This window comes from Epargyreus clarus, unplaced genomic scaffold (genome assembly GCF_041222505.1).
Source record: "Epargyreus clarus isolate Ecla_fem2 unplaced genomic scaffold, WU_Ecla_fem_2.2 ptg000032l, whole genome shotgun sequence".
Taxonomy (NCBI): domain Eukaryota; kingdom Metazoa; phylum Arthropoda; class Insecta; order Lepidoptera; family Hesperiidae; genus Epargyreus; species Epargyreus clarus.
The window spans coordinates 693,965-711,890 of record NW_027332237.1 but is presented as its reverse complement, the minus strand read 5'-3'; the positions used below and the strand labels follow the sequence as shown (position 1 = coordinate 711,890).

At 37.2% G+C, this 17,926-nt stretch overlaps 2 protein-coding genes across 4 annotated transcripts; one reads left to right on the top strand and one right to left on the bottom strand.

The window, feature by feature from the left end:
• Positions 1 to 57: 57 nt before the first annotated feature.
• On the top strand, positions 58 to 10,257 carry LOC140755125 (juvenile hormone epoxide hydrolase-like). 3 transcript variants are annotated; one of them, XM_073090331.1, is made up of 8 exons: positions 58 to 207; positions 5,019 to 5,198; positions 5,611 to 5,838; positions 6,301 to 6,465; positions 6,887 to 7,033; positions 8,044 to 8,245; positions 9,236 to 9,467; positions 9,997 to 10,257. In XM_073090331.1, the coding sequence occupies exons 2-8, from the start codon at positions 5,019 to 5,021 to the stop codon at positions 10,226 to 10,228; spliced, it is 1,386 nt and encodes a 461-aa protein (XP_072946432.1). In that variant the 5' UTR covers positions 58 to 207; the 3' UTR covers positions 10,229 to 10,257. The 3 variants fall into 3 exon arrangements, with proteins under 3 accessions (XP_072946432.1, XP_072946431.1, XP_072946430.1); XM_073090330.1 differs by lacking the exon at positions 58 to 207 and adding an exon at positions 1,068 to 1,208; XM_073090329.1 differs by lacking the exon at positions 58 to 207 and adding an exon at positions 3,617 to 3,725.
• Positions 10,258 to 11,037: 780 nt separating this feature from the next.
• Positions 11,038 to 16,451, bottom strand: LOC140755079 (uncharacterized). Its single transcript, XM_073090273.1, has 2 exons — positions 16,342 to 16,451; positions 11,038 to 13,769 (listed from the first exon to the last, which is right to left on the bottom strand). Exon 2 carries the CDS (start codon positions 13,448 to 13,450, stop codon positions 12,374 to 12,376), a length of 1,077 nt encoding a protein of 358 aa, XP_072946374.1. The 5' UTR covers positions 13,451 to 13,769; positions 16,342 to 16,451; the 3' UTR covers positions 11,038 to 12,373.
• Between the last annotated feature and the right edge of the window lie 1,475 nt (positions 16,452 to 17,926).

The window sequence follows — 17,926 nt, the reverse complement described above, 5'->3', positions numbered from 1 at the left end:
GCCAGATATAGTACAAACATTTGAGCACATATTTTAACACATGTTTGAACACAGCGAAGCAAGCAGCAAGCTTGCTTCAAATATTTGCACCTTGCCATTTGGTGTTGGTTTTTCGAGAGAACATCAAAGCGTTCAAACTTCAAATAAGTCCAGTTGCTAGGAGGTGTCATGGTTATGAGACGAGTGACAGGTTGAAAATTGAAACAAGTAAGTGTTGAAATGTGTGAGCAAAGTATTTGTTCAAATATTTGTTTACGTCTGGCACGGCTCTAAGTATCTATAAGTTTGTGCTACAGGGTTGTACAATGTACATGGGTGTTAGAAGGGCTTCATATTGATATCAGATAAAAAATATTTTTTTAAGTAGATACGTATTTGTTCTTTGTTGATCCAAATTTAAAAGTTAATATTGCTCAGTATTTGTGTCAGTAAAAAATAGTATATGTACGAGTACTCGTATATAGTAAACTTAGCCTTATATAGCCCTATATAGCCCTATATAGCCCTATATAGTAAAGTTAGCCTAGTGGTTAAGAAACTCGGCTTCTCGTTCGAAGGGTCCGAGGTTCAAAGCCCAGGCACGCACTACTGATTTTTCAAAATTATGTGCGTATTAGAAATTAATTATCACTTAATTAAACGGCGAAGGAAAACAACGTGAAGAAACCATATATACCTACGAGATTTATAAAAAAAAATCTCAAAGGTATGTGAAGTCTACCAATACGTACTTGGCCAGCGCGGTGGACTATGGCCTAATCCTTCTCATTCTGAGAGGAGACCCGTGCCCGGCAGTGGGACAGTAATGGGTTGATTTTTTTTTAAAATAGGAATATAGGGTTCATATTGAATAAATGTTATAAAAAGTGGATGATGGGAAGTGCCGTATTATAAAAAAATCAAAGTAAAATTCGTATCCATTCTTTTAATTATTAACATGAATATAGTAGTAACGTTATTAAAATTAATTCTTACCACCGCGTTATGCTACATATTGAGGCACAGAAGCGACATCTAGTGAGCATTCATCAAACATATTTAACAACTAGCCTATGCTATGCTTGTAGGAAATATAGTTGTCAGTAGAGGGCGCTGCCAGTTCAAATTGATTTAGATCACACAACAACAATTTAATTGAGTAAAGATACACAGAGGTTAGTCCACGAACGGTAAGAGCGAGGATACGTATAAATACAGTTGGCTAAGAGGTAAGTGCCGCCTTTTTTATTTCTTTTTCTTTTCTATAATATAGGATTAGCAGACGAGCATGCAGTCCGCCTGATGGTATGTGATTACTGCCGCCCATGGACATCTATAATCAACCCCAGATAGGATTAGATATTCCTACCTGAGTTCGGCCACAGATGCGCCGATAGCCCTAAGGATTAAGCTGGAACGCTTCGGAAAAGTATGTCTCCCTTACCACACCCTTCAATCCAGAACACAGCAGCGATTAACGCTGCTCATTACGCTATGTGCTAACGCATTAGGCAGAATACAGCTGCGCTTAACAGTGCTGTTATGAGGCAGAAATAGGTGTGGGTAAGTATAGTGAGGAAGTAGAGTTCACTAGAGGTCAGTGCCGCCTATAAAGCGTAGTGTTCCAGAGGATTCGAAGTATAACTCCCTTTCAGCTGTCCAGATTGCAAGCTACTAGCATCAATTCGCATTAGCATTTGATGGTGGTAGAACCATCTGTGGTTCGCCTGCGGCGACACCACCGCCTGCCTATTTCTGCCTAATAATAGCAGCGTTAAGCGCTGCTGTGTTCTGGATTGAAGGGTGTGGTAAGGGAGACATACATTTCCGAGGCGTTTCAGCTTAGTCCTCAGGGGTAGCGGCGCATCTGAGGCCGACCTCAGGTAGGAATATCTAATCTTATCTGGGGTTGTTTACAGATGTCCATGGGCGGCAGTAGCCACTTACCATCAGATGGACTGCATGCTCGTCTGCTACTCCTATATTATAAAAAACTAACCGTTGCCGTTGCTACACGTGGTAATAAAATATTTGTCATTCAATTGACAACAAATAAATCATATCTACTATCTTACTAACTTTGATAAAGGTTCATTGTGATAATTTGATGACGAAAATTTAGGTGAAAATGATTATGATTACGATCCATAAAACAAATGGTGTAAGTCACAAATCTACAAATCATAAATATTTTTTATTAAGATATAAATAAATGTAATATATAAAATTCTCGTGTCATAATGTTAGTTACCATTCTCCGTACAGTGGGTCTGGGAATTGGCTACTATCTATTTTTCATACCCCTAAGTATTAAGTATTATAATAATTCTAGCTGACTCGGCAAACATTGTATTGCCATATAAATAAAAAAAATGTTAAGGGTGAACAACCCTTATCACTCAGGGGTATGATTTCTATGATTCTTTTTTATGGAATAGTTAATACTGTTAACTTTTTTAATCAGGGATGACTGAGAGTGTTATAAACGTAGGAGTAGACAAATATAATCAGAAAGCTTTGAACTGCTAAGCTATCGGGAGTTACACGTGTTATTGTGAGTCAACCATAAAAGATAGACATATGCTGTCGTGAAATAAGTTTTATATAATTTTAAGGAGAACGTTTCCGTGATACATGATTTCTGTGTAGCTTTAACCATTTTGGTTGCACACGCGACGGAAGCTTAAAAATTGGAGAAACTTCTCCCGTTTTCCCAAAATTTCCCTTCACTGCTCTGCTCCTACTGATTGTAGCGTGATTTAAAGTATACTGTAATCAGCTCAGAAGTATGAAAAATAATTGTACCAAGTTTCGTTAAAATCCGTCTAGTAGTTTTTGTTTCTATAACGGTTATACAAACAGACAGACAGACGGACAGACAGACAGACAAAAATATTACTGATTGCATTTTTGGCATCAGTATCGATCCCTGATCACCCCCTGATAGTTATTTTGGAAATATATTTCATATACAGAATTGACCTCTCTACAGATTTATTATAAGTATAGAAGATAATATTTTTCTGCGTCAATAATGTCGATAGCTCTTTTATAATATTAATGAAATGAGAAATTATTTTATTATTCTTATAAGAATAATATTATCGTTAATAAAAATATGCAAATACATACCACCATACCAATAGTGCCACTAACGCAACAAAGGGAACAACATACGCATTTGAATTAATGTACGCGCCATATTTTATAGTCGATTGTACCCACACAAGATAATTGTTTAAAAAAACAACGAGTGCATTAAATCAAGGCGTGCCAATGGATGAAACATACTGTATATAATTATACTCGAAAAGCATTAACATCAGCAGTAAACAATAAATAAAAATATAATAATTCGCCCAGTAAGAGTCGAACTCGCACATGGAGGTTTCCGTACCACCAAATGTTCATTTTTTTATTATTATAAAATAGCCATATTACCATATTAGTTACATATTTTTACCTCGAAATTCCTACATATCATAAACCTCAGTTAAGTATGCCCGGATTTACCTTACCTACCAATTTTATCCAATCTAAAATAAAATTAAAAATTCACAAACACACGTTTTCTAAAAATACCAAACGTTTAAAAATCTACTTACACACTTTTGGCTAGCATCAGTGCAGATAATATTTGTATGTGGGTATTATTATTAGGTACAACATAATTTTCAATTCAGTAAGTTCAATGTAACGCGGAGACATAGCCGCGTTTCCATCAAGATCCATTATCACTCATTAAGGTAAGATTATTAGTATTTAATCCAAGTGATAAGTGAGAATGATGTGGTGTTTCTTCATTTGTTAGCTAAGTACACGTCATTTGTGATTACTGTTATGTAAACACATGTGTGATCTAAAATGTAAGATTTGTGTTCATTTTTTTGTATTTAATAAGAGTAGCAGACGAGCATACACTCTTCCTGATGGTAAGTGCCTACTACCGCCCATGAACATCTGCAATCAACCTCAGGTAAGATTAGATTTCTACCTGAGGTCGACCACAAATGCGCTATCCTAGGACTAAGCTGGAATGCCGTAGAAAAGTATGTCTCCCATACCGCACCATTTGATTTTTTTAGTAACTCATTTTTGTATCACTGGACGCGGGGTATGATAGCCTAGTGATTGAGATAGTCTCATTCGGGGGGTCCAAGATTCAAATCCCGAGCATGTATCTTTACTTTTTCAAAATTATGTGCATATTAGAAATCAATTATCACTTGCTTAAACAATGAAGAAAAACATCGTGAAGGAACCTGCACGACCGACAGTTCTAACAAAAGTTGTGAAAAATGTGTGAAGTCTACCAATTCTCACTCGGACAGGAGATCTGTGCCCAGCACTGGGACAGTAATGGTTTGACGACGGGGTCAGGCACGGGTCTCCTCTCAAATAAGTGCAGGCCGGATGGTGTCTGTAAAAAAATATGTTTAAACATATATTTTGGTGTCAATCTATAACTATCCCACTCTTGGGAACGGGTCTCCTGTCAAAGTGAGGGTCGTGGCCTCACTCAACTAGGGTGATGATATCATCACGATAACTAAGTGCTGATTGGTAGACATCAAAAATCTGAAACATTTTTAGGAAAAAAATTGTTTTCAGAAATAGGTGTAGCGGTGAGACTTGATGGCAAACGCGCCATGATAAATTCTACCTTCAAAGTTCTAGTAAGGGTCCCGCCTTATTGGCTAATGATAGGCTTCTGGGAACTACAGTCTCACAGTTCCCAGAAACCATCTCTTCCCGTGACCACCTGCCATCAGAAGAATATCCTGTTTAGACACCTTTCTTGGCGTGGCGCGTGGCTGAGCGTTCACCATACAGGTCTGAACCACAAAGGGTTCCGGGTTCCGGGTTTGATCCCTGACCAGACAGATATCTGAATGATGAATTTAGATATTTGTTCTAGGTTTGGGTATTCCTCGGTGTGTGACCATGGTATCCACGACACAGGAAATCCTAGTGTGGGGCTGTTGGTGTAGAAAGCGTTTTATTTATATTATCTTACAAACATTTCGAATTGATTCCAGATGTGTCGCCTACTCCTAATCCTACTGCTGATCATCGCTCTGTACCCAGTCTACTACATCTACCTCCGCAGCCCGCCACCCCTTCCCGATGTAGACCTGGACGAGTGGTGGGGGAAGGAGAGCTTGAAGGAGAAAACAGATGACAACATCAAACCCTTCACCATCAAGTTCAAGGAAGTGGTGAGTGATTTGTCGAAGGGCAAGTGACGAATATTTTGACTAAAGTTTGGCCTGCAACTTAGGGAATGTAGTAGAATCTTCTATGGTTCGATTTTCGACTAATAACAGCAGTGTTAAGCGTTGCTGTGTTTAAGTTTGAAGGGTGTGTTAAGGGAGATAGAATTTTCCGAGGTGTGCCAACTTAGACCTCAGGGATAGCAATGCAGTAGCCATTCTCAGGTAAGAAACTGCTCTAATCTAAGATTTTGCAGATGTTCATGAGCGGCAGTAGGCTCTTACTTTGGACGGCAAGCTCGATTGCTACTTCTTTACTTTCTAATTACCCCTTACCGTAAGGATTCAACTCGTATAATATCCAAAGGAAAAGATTTTTTTTTTATTTTATAATATTCTTATTTTTTACATATTCCAGATGGCCAAGGACCTTAAGGACCGTCTGAAGGACTACAATACCTTGACACCGCCATTAGCGGACGTGGGCTTCGAATACGGCTTCAACAGCAAACAGATCGACGGCTGGGTGAAGTACTGGATTGAGAAGTACCCCTTTGCTGAGAGAGAGGCCTTCCTGAACACACTCCCACAGTTCAAGACCAATATCCAAGGTCTGGATATTCATTTCATTAGGGTAACTCCTGAGGTAAGACTTAGATCTTAAAAGTGATTACCTTTTTATTTCAAGCATAAATTGAGTCTGAATTTTTTACGTGCTTGCTTAATTCGTTATCATTATCATAATCATCAACTTATGACTGTCACATTGCTGGGCACGGGTCTCCTCTCAGACGAAAGAACAAGAAGGATTAGGCCATAGTCCACCACGCTGGCCAAGTCCGGATTGGTAAGCTTCACATACCTTTGAAAAGTTTTTTTAAGATTTGTCAGGTACGCAGGTTTCCTCACGATGTTTTCCTATACCGTTTCAGCAAGTGATAATTAACTAACACTCATAACTTTGAAAAATCAGAGATGTGTGCCTGGGATTTTAACCTATCACTGGTAATAGTCTGCAACTCTGATGTACCCACGACAATCTTCGTAAGATTGTAACGTATTTGGAATTTGCTTGAAGAAATTCTGCATAAATATAATATACTTCCAGGTACCCAAAGGTGTCGATATCGTTCCCCTACTCCTGCTCCATGGATGGCCAGGCTCAGTCCGGGAGTTCTACGAGGCGATACCGCTCCTGACTGCTGTTAGCAAGGACAGGAACTTTGCGATCGAAGTCATCGTTCCCAGTCTACCTGGATATGGGTATTCTGATGTAAGTAGCTTGAAGTGAAGAGGACTACGTGAAAGAAAAAAAGGACCAGAGCCAAACGGTCCAACTATTTTGAAATGAGCACTGCCAATTCAAAAAAGTAGGAGAAATTGATCAAAAAGTTATCGCTTTCTGAATTAGCTTCCTAAAGTTAAAAAGTAGACAGTGAACGTTACGCCTGATATTAATAATCAATCTATCCAATATTTACTTATTAAAGATCGAAATATGACAATCTCTTTTATATCAAATGTCGATCTTTGGTTGATTATAAATAACGGTCGTTACAGGATATGTGTAGGATGCATTTTGTAGAAATTAATATAAATAAACATTCTTAAACCATAATGAATATCACAGCGATTCTTGGTTTGGCAATAACAGTTTCTTTAGCTTCCCTCCACATTGCTTAACATTTTTCCAGAAAGCAGTCCGGCCTGGTCTCGGCGCAGATAAGATGGCGGTGATCATGCGCAACTTGATGCATCGTCTCGGCCACAAGAAGTACTACGTCCAGGGTGGTGACTGGGGCTCCATCATGGCCAGTGTGATGGCCACGTTGTTCCCCAAGGTTAGTTGTGGAATTCCTTACCATCAATGAACAATGACGTCTGTGACCAAGGGCGGCACTAAGGCGGTGCAAGCGGCGCCGTCATACGAAGGGCGCCGAAAATACATATAACGGGCGCTGAAAACACCTGTGTATCACTATTTAGTAAACAGGCTAGGCTGTTAATTGAACGGTGAACTTAAGTTACCTGGCTGCAACATACATATTCTGTGGCGTAACTGTAGAGTGCGAGCTAAAAAAAATAAACTTCACCAGGACCTAAGGTGTGCCACTATGAGATGTCACACAACGTAAAATTTCTGCAAGGGCTGCCACTGTCTGTGACTTTGATCTTGGGCATACTTGTACAAAATCTGATGGTGGTTTCGTATATTATCTACATTTTTGGTTCGAAAAATAGGTAAAAAGTACCTTATTTTTAATAATATGAGGTCGCGCTTCGCTCGCGTTACGAAGTAATATTTTCATTTTTTCCTATTTTATCCCCTTGGGAGTAGAATTGATCAAAATCCTTTCTTAGCGGATGCCTACGTCATAACATCTACCTGCATGCCAAATTTCAGCACGATCCGTCCAGTAGTTTGGGCTGTGCGTTGATAGATCACTGATAGATAGATGTCAGTCAGTCACCTTTGAGTTATATATATTTATATTTGTGTGTTTACTGTTTTAAATTATAAATATTATAATATAAAAACAGCAAACGAGCATGTAGCCCATGTAATGGTTTGGAAGCACAGCAGCACTTAAAACTGCTGTTATAAAGTAGAAATAGGTATCACTTAAGGTTTTACCATCTTCAAAACTATAATAGTGCAACGAGAATACTTCATTTCATACGCCAATTAAGTTTCTAAAGATATATAGAATCATTCCAACCTCTCTAATCTACTAGTAATAAATTGTTCAGATAGCCTGAACTACTTCTGATTGTTGAAAGGAGTTTAGAAGCTGCAGCTTTACTTAACTGATGCATACCTTTACTTTCATCAAATTATTACATATTCCAGGAGATCCTCGGCCACCACACCAACATGCCAGGAGTTGATACACCTCTGATGACGGTCTTCAGGTTATTGGGATCTATTTACCCACCGCTGGTCGTGAAACCTGAGCTCGCTGACCGAATGTACCCATTGTCCAAAACCTATGGAACGTTGCTAGAAGAGTCAGGTTACTTCCATATGCAGTCTACCAAGCCTGATACCCTCGGTAAGTTAGTCAACGTTACCTCGTAAAAACTAAGGCAATGTCTATACAATGGGGATGAATGTTGCTCTAAATGGTGAGACTTTGCAATCTGTCAATGAAACTGTTTTCTTGGGGATAACCATTGATTCTAAACTCCAGTGGGGTCCCCACATCTCTGCTTTGTCCAGCAGACTTAGTACTGCAGCCTTTGCAGTCAGAAGAATTAGACAGTTAATATACATCCCCACTGCCAGGCTTATCTATTTCGGTTACTTTCACAGCATTATGTCTTCTGACATTCTGCTGTGGGGTAGTGCTGCTGACATAGACTCTATATTTACTATTCCAAAAAGAGCAATAAGGTCAATGTATAGTCTGCGACGTGGTGAGTCCCTGAGAGAACTGTTTCCCTTTATTAATATATGAGGGTCATAGTCAATACATCTATGAAAATATTATGTATATAAGAAAACACACTGATATGTTTGAAGAAAATAGTAACCATAACCGTAACTTTAATACTAGATATAGAAATAAATTAATAAAATAATTCTCGACCTTCCTCTGTATGTTAGACCGATATGGTGACCATTCCACCACGTGGGTCATCAAAATATACTTAGTTTGAATATTTTGTATACAGGTGAATTTTTCAAATAGGCCTTCAAGGCCAAATCCGAAATTATAAAGATTAGCGAAAAATGCTGGAAGGAGTTACGAGGCCGATTTTGATAAAAACTAAAACTGCATCATTAGTTTGTTAGAATATCTTTTCTCCTAGTCGGGAATCGAACGAGCTTATTTTGAAAAAACAATACACCCTCTATATTATACCACTATCTGATCGCTTATAAGGATCTAATTCTGGGAAGTAATGTTAAGTGACAAATTATTCAGCATTTTTCGCTAAACCTTATAGTATCGGATTTGGCCCTGAAGGCCTATTTGAAAAATTCACCCTGTATACATAATTGAATGTCTTTGACTTTATGAAATATCTTTTCTTTCCAGGAATTGCATTAGGCGACTCGCCAGTTGGTCTACTCGCCTACATTTTCGAGAAGTTCTCCAGCTGGACTGACATGGCCAATCGTCAGACAGCCGATGGGAACCTGACCAAGTTCACCAAGGAACAACTGATCGACAACCTTATGTACTACTGGACCACATCCACTATTACCAGCTCGATGCGGTTGTACTCCGATACGTTTAACAAGAGGTTCATGGGCTTGAGGATTAGCGAGTAAGTCTATTTTTAGGTAGAATCCGTTGAGAAGCAGTAGTTGTTAAACCCTTTGTGGTTCAACTCCAGCGGCACAACCGCCACACCTATTTCTGCCTCAACAAGTCTTAAACGTTGCTGTGTTCTGGTTTCAAGGGTTAGTATAAGAGATTTACTTTACGAGGCGTTCCAGCTTAGTCCTCAGGAGCAAGGGTGCATCTGTGGCTGACCTCAAGTAGGAATATCTAATCCTATCTGGGGTTGGTTGCAGATATCCATGGGCGGCAGTAGCCACTTAACATTAACTTGGCCTCTCGATCGAGGGGTGCGAGATTCAAACCCTAGACACGTCTGATTTTTCAAAATTATGTATTAGAAATTAATTATCACTTGCCTTAAGGGTGAAGGGAACTATCGTGTTTGAGGTTAGAACCTCGGACCCCACGATTGAGAGGTCAAGTTTCAACCACTAGGCTATCACTACTGCTTATGACGTTTTTGCTAATTACATTATTCAAATCTTTTTTCATTTTATCACCTATCATTTCAGAATCCCCACGCCAGTTCCAACGTGGGTTCTGCAAGCGAAGCACGAGCTGATCTACACTCCACCATGGATGATGAGGTTCAAGTACACCAATCTCCTGGGCGAGACGGTCCTAGACGAGGGTGGCCACTTTATAGCCCTGGAGCTGCCGAAGGTCTTTGCTAAGGACGTGATCCAGGCTATCACGGCTTTCAGGAAGTGGCACTCACAGAACCCAGCTAAGACTGAACTGTAGTATTGTAAAGTAAGCAATATAAATTTTGGAAGAAATATGACTTTTCTTTCTATGATGATCCCGAAAGAAGTAAATATTTATAAGGTAGCTGATAGGTACATAAGCAAGTTCGGTTTCGTTTTAAAGTTTCTTTATTTCCCATAAAACATACTTAGAAGTCGTGAAGGGTCTGATAGAGTGCACTAACGACCAAAGGGCTGGCGCTTACCTCGGATAAAGGATTAACTTAGCTATTCAGCGGAGTAATGTTGCCAGCGTTTTGGGAACTCTGCCAAGGCACAACAATTTGGATGATTTTTATTTATGTTCAAGTATTCATTTAATCATAAATTATTGTACTATTTTTGTGTGTCTCATTTTAATTAGGATGAATATCATCAAAATAATTTCATTAAATATAAGTTGTAGATATGTTTGTAATTACTTAGAAGTACATTGTGACAAGTAATGAGAAACTTAAATACTATGAATAGAACAATTTAAATGAGCAAATTCAAATTTTCGTGTGCGCGTGTGCGTGTGTGCGTGTGTGTCTGTGTGAATTGTCCGTGCGTGCTTGCGTGTGAAACTGCACAGTATGGTAACCATAATGATATACATACCTACCTATTTATTTTAGTTTTATTTTATTGGTTTTTTTTTAAGATTTTAGGAGGATGGTTCCTCACGATGTTTTCCTGCACTGTTAAAGTACGTGACAATTAATATGTATACGCACATAATCTTGTAAAATTAGAGGTGCCTGGGATTAAAACCTCGGACCCCTCGATCGAGAGGCCGATTTTAGCCACTGAAATAAAACACACTCATATTTTTTTAATTTTTTATTCCTAGTTCTAAAAATACAAAAAAGACATATCCAAAATATGTGTTAAAGTTACGAGTTCTTTTTCTAATATAGAATTATCTGAGATGAAATCTTTAGAGCATTTAACTTATTCCACAATGATAAAAATCTTATCGCTAATGATAACATAATAATGATGATGATGGCAAATGGTAACTAAATTAAAGATGAACTAACTAAAACAATAAAATTAAAACCTGATAATCCTTTTTTTTCAATTAAACATATGAAATAAAATGGTATGACGTTAATACCCTGGAAGAGGGGGAGGATGCTAGTGTGGGACGTTACGTGTGTCGACACACTGGCTCCTTCTCACCTCCAGGCGTCTTCCTCTGGCGCGGGGGCGGCGGCTACAGCTGCTGAAAGCACCAAACGTCGTAAATATATTAGTTTATGCAATAACTATATATTTGTGGCGTTTGGTGTTCAAACTTTGGGTCCATGGGGTCCGGATGCTTGGCAGCTGTTTAAACAGCTGTCAACTCGTTTGGTCGACGTCTCTGGGGACCCGAGAGCTGGCATACATTTCGCTCAAAGGATTGGTATAGCAATTCAGAGAGGAAATGCTGCCAGCGTCTTGGGAACCTTGCCCAAAGACAGTGATGGTGACAATTTTTTATGGTAGTGTTTTTGTTTTTATATTTTTGTTTTTCATTTTTGTATATATGTAAATTTTGTAAATAGGTTGTTTTATATTTATAGTTTAATTTATTTCTTTTACTTTTCTGTAAGTTTAATTATAATTGTAAATATTTTTCAGTTAATATAATAAATAAATTTAAAGTCCATTGAAATAAAATTATACGTATAAAATAATTAGGTCATTCTCATAAATACGTATAAAACATCCAAATTACATTTTAAAGTTAGAAGCTTAATATTCGCTATTTACTTTCCAGATTATTTTCTAATTTTGCATACATAGGATCAATAGAAATACACTCAATACTATTTTACTTATTCGACAATAATAAAAATCTAAATGCTAATGATAACATAATAATACATTTAAATTAAAGATCACTAAAGTAAAAAAAAAATAAGTGTTCATATTTTTTGGAAGTTCTTTTTTTCTTATTTTATCTTTGTATTTTTTATCTAAGTAGTAATGTCATGTTGTATCTCAGTGAAAAATTCATTGGAATATCTTTGGTCCCATATACTTTGTTATAGATGTATTATTTTGCGCAAATGTCTATTTTTTAAAAACCTTTGAAGTGTCTATTGAGTTCTAAATTAGGATTAAATTTTTCACGAACTTCACATGAGTCGCCACAGCTTCTGGTTTGCGAATACTATTCGTAACTTTCTTCAATCAGGACATCAGCAGTTTTAAAATCATACACATCCTTAGTCCAGAAAGCGATCGAGCAACCGAGCATGAGGACTTTCTTAAGTGATACTTCATCATAATGTGCAATCGTATATAGGGTCTCGTCACAAATTTTGATTCCTCTTAGAGTAAGGTGCGTTCGATTTATACCATTAACGATTGCGCGGGTTGAGTTTGGTGCGGCGCGCCCTCGTGCCAACAGTCGTCTGGTAGCTCCCTTGGCTCCTAAATCGACAACGTTCACGGCCAAGCCCAGCCACAGCGCACGACTCTCCGCGTTTGTGACAGGATTAAGAGATTCACCGTGTATCGCTTTGTCTACTATCTGGTACGTAGTTCTGCCAATCCCCCAAAGTGCACTTGCTGTTCCAGCGCTAATCCTTGCAGGAGCTGCAAGGCCGCCAGGGATAAACAATAACCCTGCGGTCGAAGTGATCTCGGCGACAGTTGCAATGGTATCAACAGTATCCACGATTTCCGCAGCATCTCTCGCACTGGGCGTATCCCTGACTACCACGCGTAAATAGTCATAACCGGGGTGCAACTCCAATCGTAATTTATACGGGTAGGCCATTTTGCCCGGGGGCAATTTATTGGTATGAAACCAATCTGAAAATGATTCGTAATATCTTCCAATGGTGTCGATATAATATTTTTGAGAATCTTTGTAACGATGGACTCTAAATAAAGGCACTTCAATCAGTATACCTTTAGTGTATACTTCTATGGGTAGAACTGTAACGTAATTCTCGGCATCTCCGCCACAGCAATTTCTGATTTGATCGGCTATTACATCGATGATATCTCTCGCAGCTCCTTCAAAGTAAACGAGGTTACCCTTCAAAGCTTTTTTCATTTCACTTCGAGTCCAGTCTTCCGGATCCGTTGGAGGGAGGCCCATCGCTACACCTATTGTGTTCAGTAAACTAACACCTCCTAGCAATTGTGGCTCATCACCTTTCAAATGTCCTCCTCGATGTAGATACCGGTTTATATTATCAGTAGCCTTAGATACCCACTTGGATCTCGAAACCTCCATCTTTGTAACCTTATAACGAATTAAAAGTACCACTAGTGAGATTTAGGGATGCTGAGATGTAAATATCCAGAGAAAAAGTCCGTAAGTTTTTAACTCGTCGTTATAAATCGTTAATCACGTTATCGACAGGCTTATTGATGCGTGTAAATACTTTCAGCAGGAATTCTATGCTGGAGCGCACGCGGCACACGTCGACGGCAGCCTTGGCGCCCTCTGAGTCGACTCGGATCTCGGGGTAGATGGTGATGAAACTCTGGAGCCAACCTCGATTCTTGGTTACACTGTCCCATGAAGTAATTCTTAGATCAATTCGTGTTACCTGAGGAATAAAATACACTTTATCATTTATCTCTCTAGATCGTCTCCATATGTACATGCATATGTACATTGCTTCAATGCGAATTGGTGAGTTACGAGTAAATTATCAGTATGTGTCAAATGTTGTCAAACTACCTATAATTCAGACAAGGTTTAACAGCTGCTATGCAATGATAAGTCAGTGATAGCAATAAGGCAGTGATAGCCTAGTTAGGAAACTCGGCTCTCGATCGAGGGTGCCGAGGTTCAAATCTCAAGCACGCAAAAAAAATCGTAAAGGGTATGTGAAGTCTACCAATACACACTTGGTAGACTTCACTTGCCAGCATGGTGGACTATGGCCTAATCCTTTTAATTCTGACAGGAGACCCGTGCCTAGCAGTGAGACAGTAATGGGTTGATGATGATACATTGATAAGAAGAGGACAAAAGGGTTAGCTCACATACGTAATCCTATGGCATGTAGTATTATATCATAGATTGTCTACCGTGGAAGACCTTCGATTTAGGCTTTTTAATTTTAATGTACGGGAGCATATTTTTTCAAAACGAGTTTATTTTTTTTTTAAAGGTGCTATTGTATTATAAGTGTTATAACCCTTTGTAGTTAGTCCCAGGCGCCACACCTATTTCCTCAGAAAAGTATGTCTCCCTTACCGCCTTAGCATTGCTCAACACAGCTGTTATTAGACAGAAATAATGTGTCGGTGGTGTTGTCGGATTTGAACTACAGAGAGTACCACCATTAAAAATATGAAGTATTTTGGAAAACGGCGTTTTCGGACAATTTACGAATTATGTTTATTCGACTGCAAAAAATGATTCATAATGTATTTTATATGTATGTTTTATATAATATTCTTTATTACGTTAGGTATAGCTTTCAAAGCGATATGGATGGACTCGTATATGTAAGATATCATTACATACGTCAGATATCTAGAGTAGATATCCTTAGACAGGTACCGTTTAAAAAATACAAACACGATGCAAACAAATAATATCGAAAAAAAACATCTATTTAAATTTAAGTATATAAAAATGAAGAATAAAGACTTCTTTTTAAATGTCGTTTGTATAATGTAAAAAAGAAATTAATATTACAAAAGCTTCAAAATTTGAAACAACAATGTTTTAACACAATGATGAAAGAAATTATATATTACGCAATTTTCTGCAAAATTCGAAATAGAAGTAAAAATATATCTATATTAAAAGTTTTTAAAACAACCTTTTTAGTAAGAGTAACATCATTTTGTTTTCGGTTATCTTGTCAGAAAATCCTTCTTTGATAATATCACGGAGACGCACAACTGGTCCGTCATTTTGAAGCGACCGCCATATTGATAGGGAGGGCGATCTGAGATCAAAATCAAAAGATCGATTCGATTTCGATTAATCGAATTTCATTTCTAACGAATCTCATATGGATTAATCGAAGAATCGATCTTTGAATCAAACAATCGATAAAAACAAATTGGTCCCGATGACCCTTTTTTTTCGCTATTTCCGCCCATTTCAGCCGAAAAGATCGTAGATTGATATTTGGCCAATCGATTCTTAGGGCTTCGATGTTTTGTGTAATGATTTATGACAGTTGATTGAAATCGATTCAAGAATCGATCCTTTTCGGAAAGAATTGCCATCCCTACATCGATCGATATCGGATGTCTAAACCAATCATGCATTGTCATCCAACCAATTGTTTCAGACAAAATGTGGGACTTTAGTATTTTATACTTCTATTTTATTGATTACTAGCTGACCCGGCAAACTACAAAGTGTGCCGCCTAAAAATCTATTTATCAAATATATTTCTTATAAAATATAGCCTATGTTACTCGTGGATAATGTAGCTTTAGAACGGTGAAAGAATTTTTAAAATCGGTCCAGTAGTTTTTGAGCCTATTCATTACAATCAAACAAAGTTGTGCTCTTTATAATATTAGTATAGATAAATCTTAAATTTTATATTAAAACTGAATCATTTTTAACCACAATAAAGGAATGAGCTTATCTATTTGTCCATTGTATCTCCATTGTATGTAGTTAGTTTCACAGAACGTCTCATTTGGTGAAAAGTGAAAAAAATCAGCATAAATAAGAACGTTTGAGTTACAAGGTTACTCCTTATCTGACCTAATTTTCATATAATTTCATATTGGCACCGTATTACATCGTAAACCATTGAAATATATATTCACTGCTGATTTTAGTATTTAGTACTAAACCAACATTTATGATCACCTGTATTACAATGTAAAGAAATATTTAAATAAATTATTATTTAAATGATAAATACACATGGTGCGATGTAACTTCAATAAATCTTTATTTTGACTTTATATTATAAGAGGTGAGATTTATACACGTTATTCAGTAATTTAGGTATTTCTATTATAACTTATTTGAATGATGCAATAAATGCACAATGCACATGTTTAAAAACTCTTGCGCCGAAACACGAAAATTTCTGAATCTTTCTATTGTAGATTACTGACACTAAAACGAGTTCTATATAAATCAATGTAGAATATATAATTTTTAATAGATGAATTGAAATGTGTGCTTACCAAGTCCACTAGAACAAAGCCCAAGCACTCCACTTGACAGAAACACTACAATGAAGTAACATATCAATCACCATGTATTTATATGCCGGGCTGCCGGCCACCGCGTCCCCCCCCCCCCCGGCGTCGATAAGCGAGGTAATTTTGTAAGAGCCAGTGTTGCCATTGCCAATGGGGAATATGCACATTTATATTTTATTGTTTTAAATCACTTATAACTTCGTTTTAACACAGTAAAAATATAAACACTGTCAATAGCGTACGAATTATTTTTTTAATATTTAAAGAACGTAAATTTGACACGTTTTAATCGCCGCCATTTTTTGCGCTCTTTGACTGACGTCACGAAGCTTTTTTGTGTTGGCAACTATATGCATATAAAGTTAATCTTTTAATGTTTTCAGGTTTAATCTCTATTCACATGGTTGGAAAAGAACCACGATATAGATATTTTTAATTTTTTTGCAAAAAAGATGCGAAAATACGAAAAACTGGTGTAAGATTATGAGAAACGGGGGGATTACGGTTCTTACGGCGCCAAGATTTGAACGCGGATCCGTAAAGATTTCGATGAGACAAGACGAAAAGTAAGAATAAATTTTTTTGATATCTCGCTTAGTTTTCGAGATATCGATACTCAAAAATTATTCGAAAATTTCGTTTTGCGTTTTAAAAGTGAAATTGCCGAGGAACGGCGCGGCGGAAACGGGTGCGACTGGTATCTTCGGATAGGGGAGGACGTGCAGAATACGGTAGAAGAAAAATGAAGAGAATTCGTTAAGAAACGGCGGAGGAAAATGAGAAAAACCAAAAATTGATTTTTGAAAAACGGAGAAAATTATATTTAAAAATTTAGAAAACGGAAGTAGTATGTGCGAAAAGGTATCGTTGAGACGAGTACGATGGTATAAAATAATTAGAAATCGGGCAAGGGACAACGAAGTTAGAGGTGATTGAAATTTGAGTTGGTATTGGTTAGGTTAGGTTAGGTTAGGTTTAGGTTAGGTTAGGTTAGGTTTAGGTTAGGTTAGGTTAGGTTTTTTTTTATTATTATTATTATTATCATAATAATAGTGATAATCATAATAAAGGATAAAATATATCTTCAAAAAATTTTTTCAATAAAATTCCAACATTTTTAATAATGTATTTATTAATATCTTGAAAACTAAGCAAGATATCGAAAAAAAATATTCTTTGTTTTCGTTTTCTTTTCCAAAAATCTATCGAAATACATCATTAAAAGAATATTTTATTTTTTATTTTTCGATTTTTAAATATCGATATCTCGAAAACTAAGCGAGATATCAAAAAATTTTATTCTTACTTTTCGTCTTGTCTCGTCGAGATCTATAAGGATCCGCATTCAAATTTTGGCGCCGTAAGAATCGTAATCGTGCCTGAGAAACAAATAAAAAGGTATTTTCAACATCGCATTAACATTTCCATTTAAACGAATTTCAGTTATTCTCCTTGACTATTCCTAATATACCACCAGGAAGATTGCATGCTAAAAAATTAAGTATACAAATGCAAAAAATCATTTTTATCTTTGGTAGGAAACACTTGGTCTAATTGAGTATTAATA

What these genes read in the sequence shown, in the direction of transcription:
- LOC140755125 (XM_073090331.1), top strand. Translation starts at nt 5,019, where the DNA reads ATGTGTCGCCTACTCCTAATCCTACTGCTGATCATCGCTCTGTACCCA. An exon ending in TCATTAGGGTAACTCCTGAG is followed by an intron (nt 5,839 to 6,300) that starts GTAAGACTTAGA and finishes ATATACTTCCAG; the next exon opens with GTACCCAAAGGTGTCGATAT. An exon ending in TGGCCACGTTGTTCCCCAAG is followed by an intron (nt 7,034 to 8,043) that starts GTTAGTTGTGGA and finishes TACATATTCCAG; the next exon opens with GAGATCCTCGGCCACCACAC.
- LOC140755079 (XM_073090273.1), bottom strand. Translation starts at nt 13,450, where the DNA reads ATGGAGGTTTCGAGATCCAAGTGGGTATCTAAGGCTACTGATAATATA.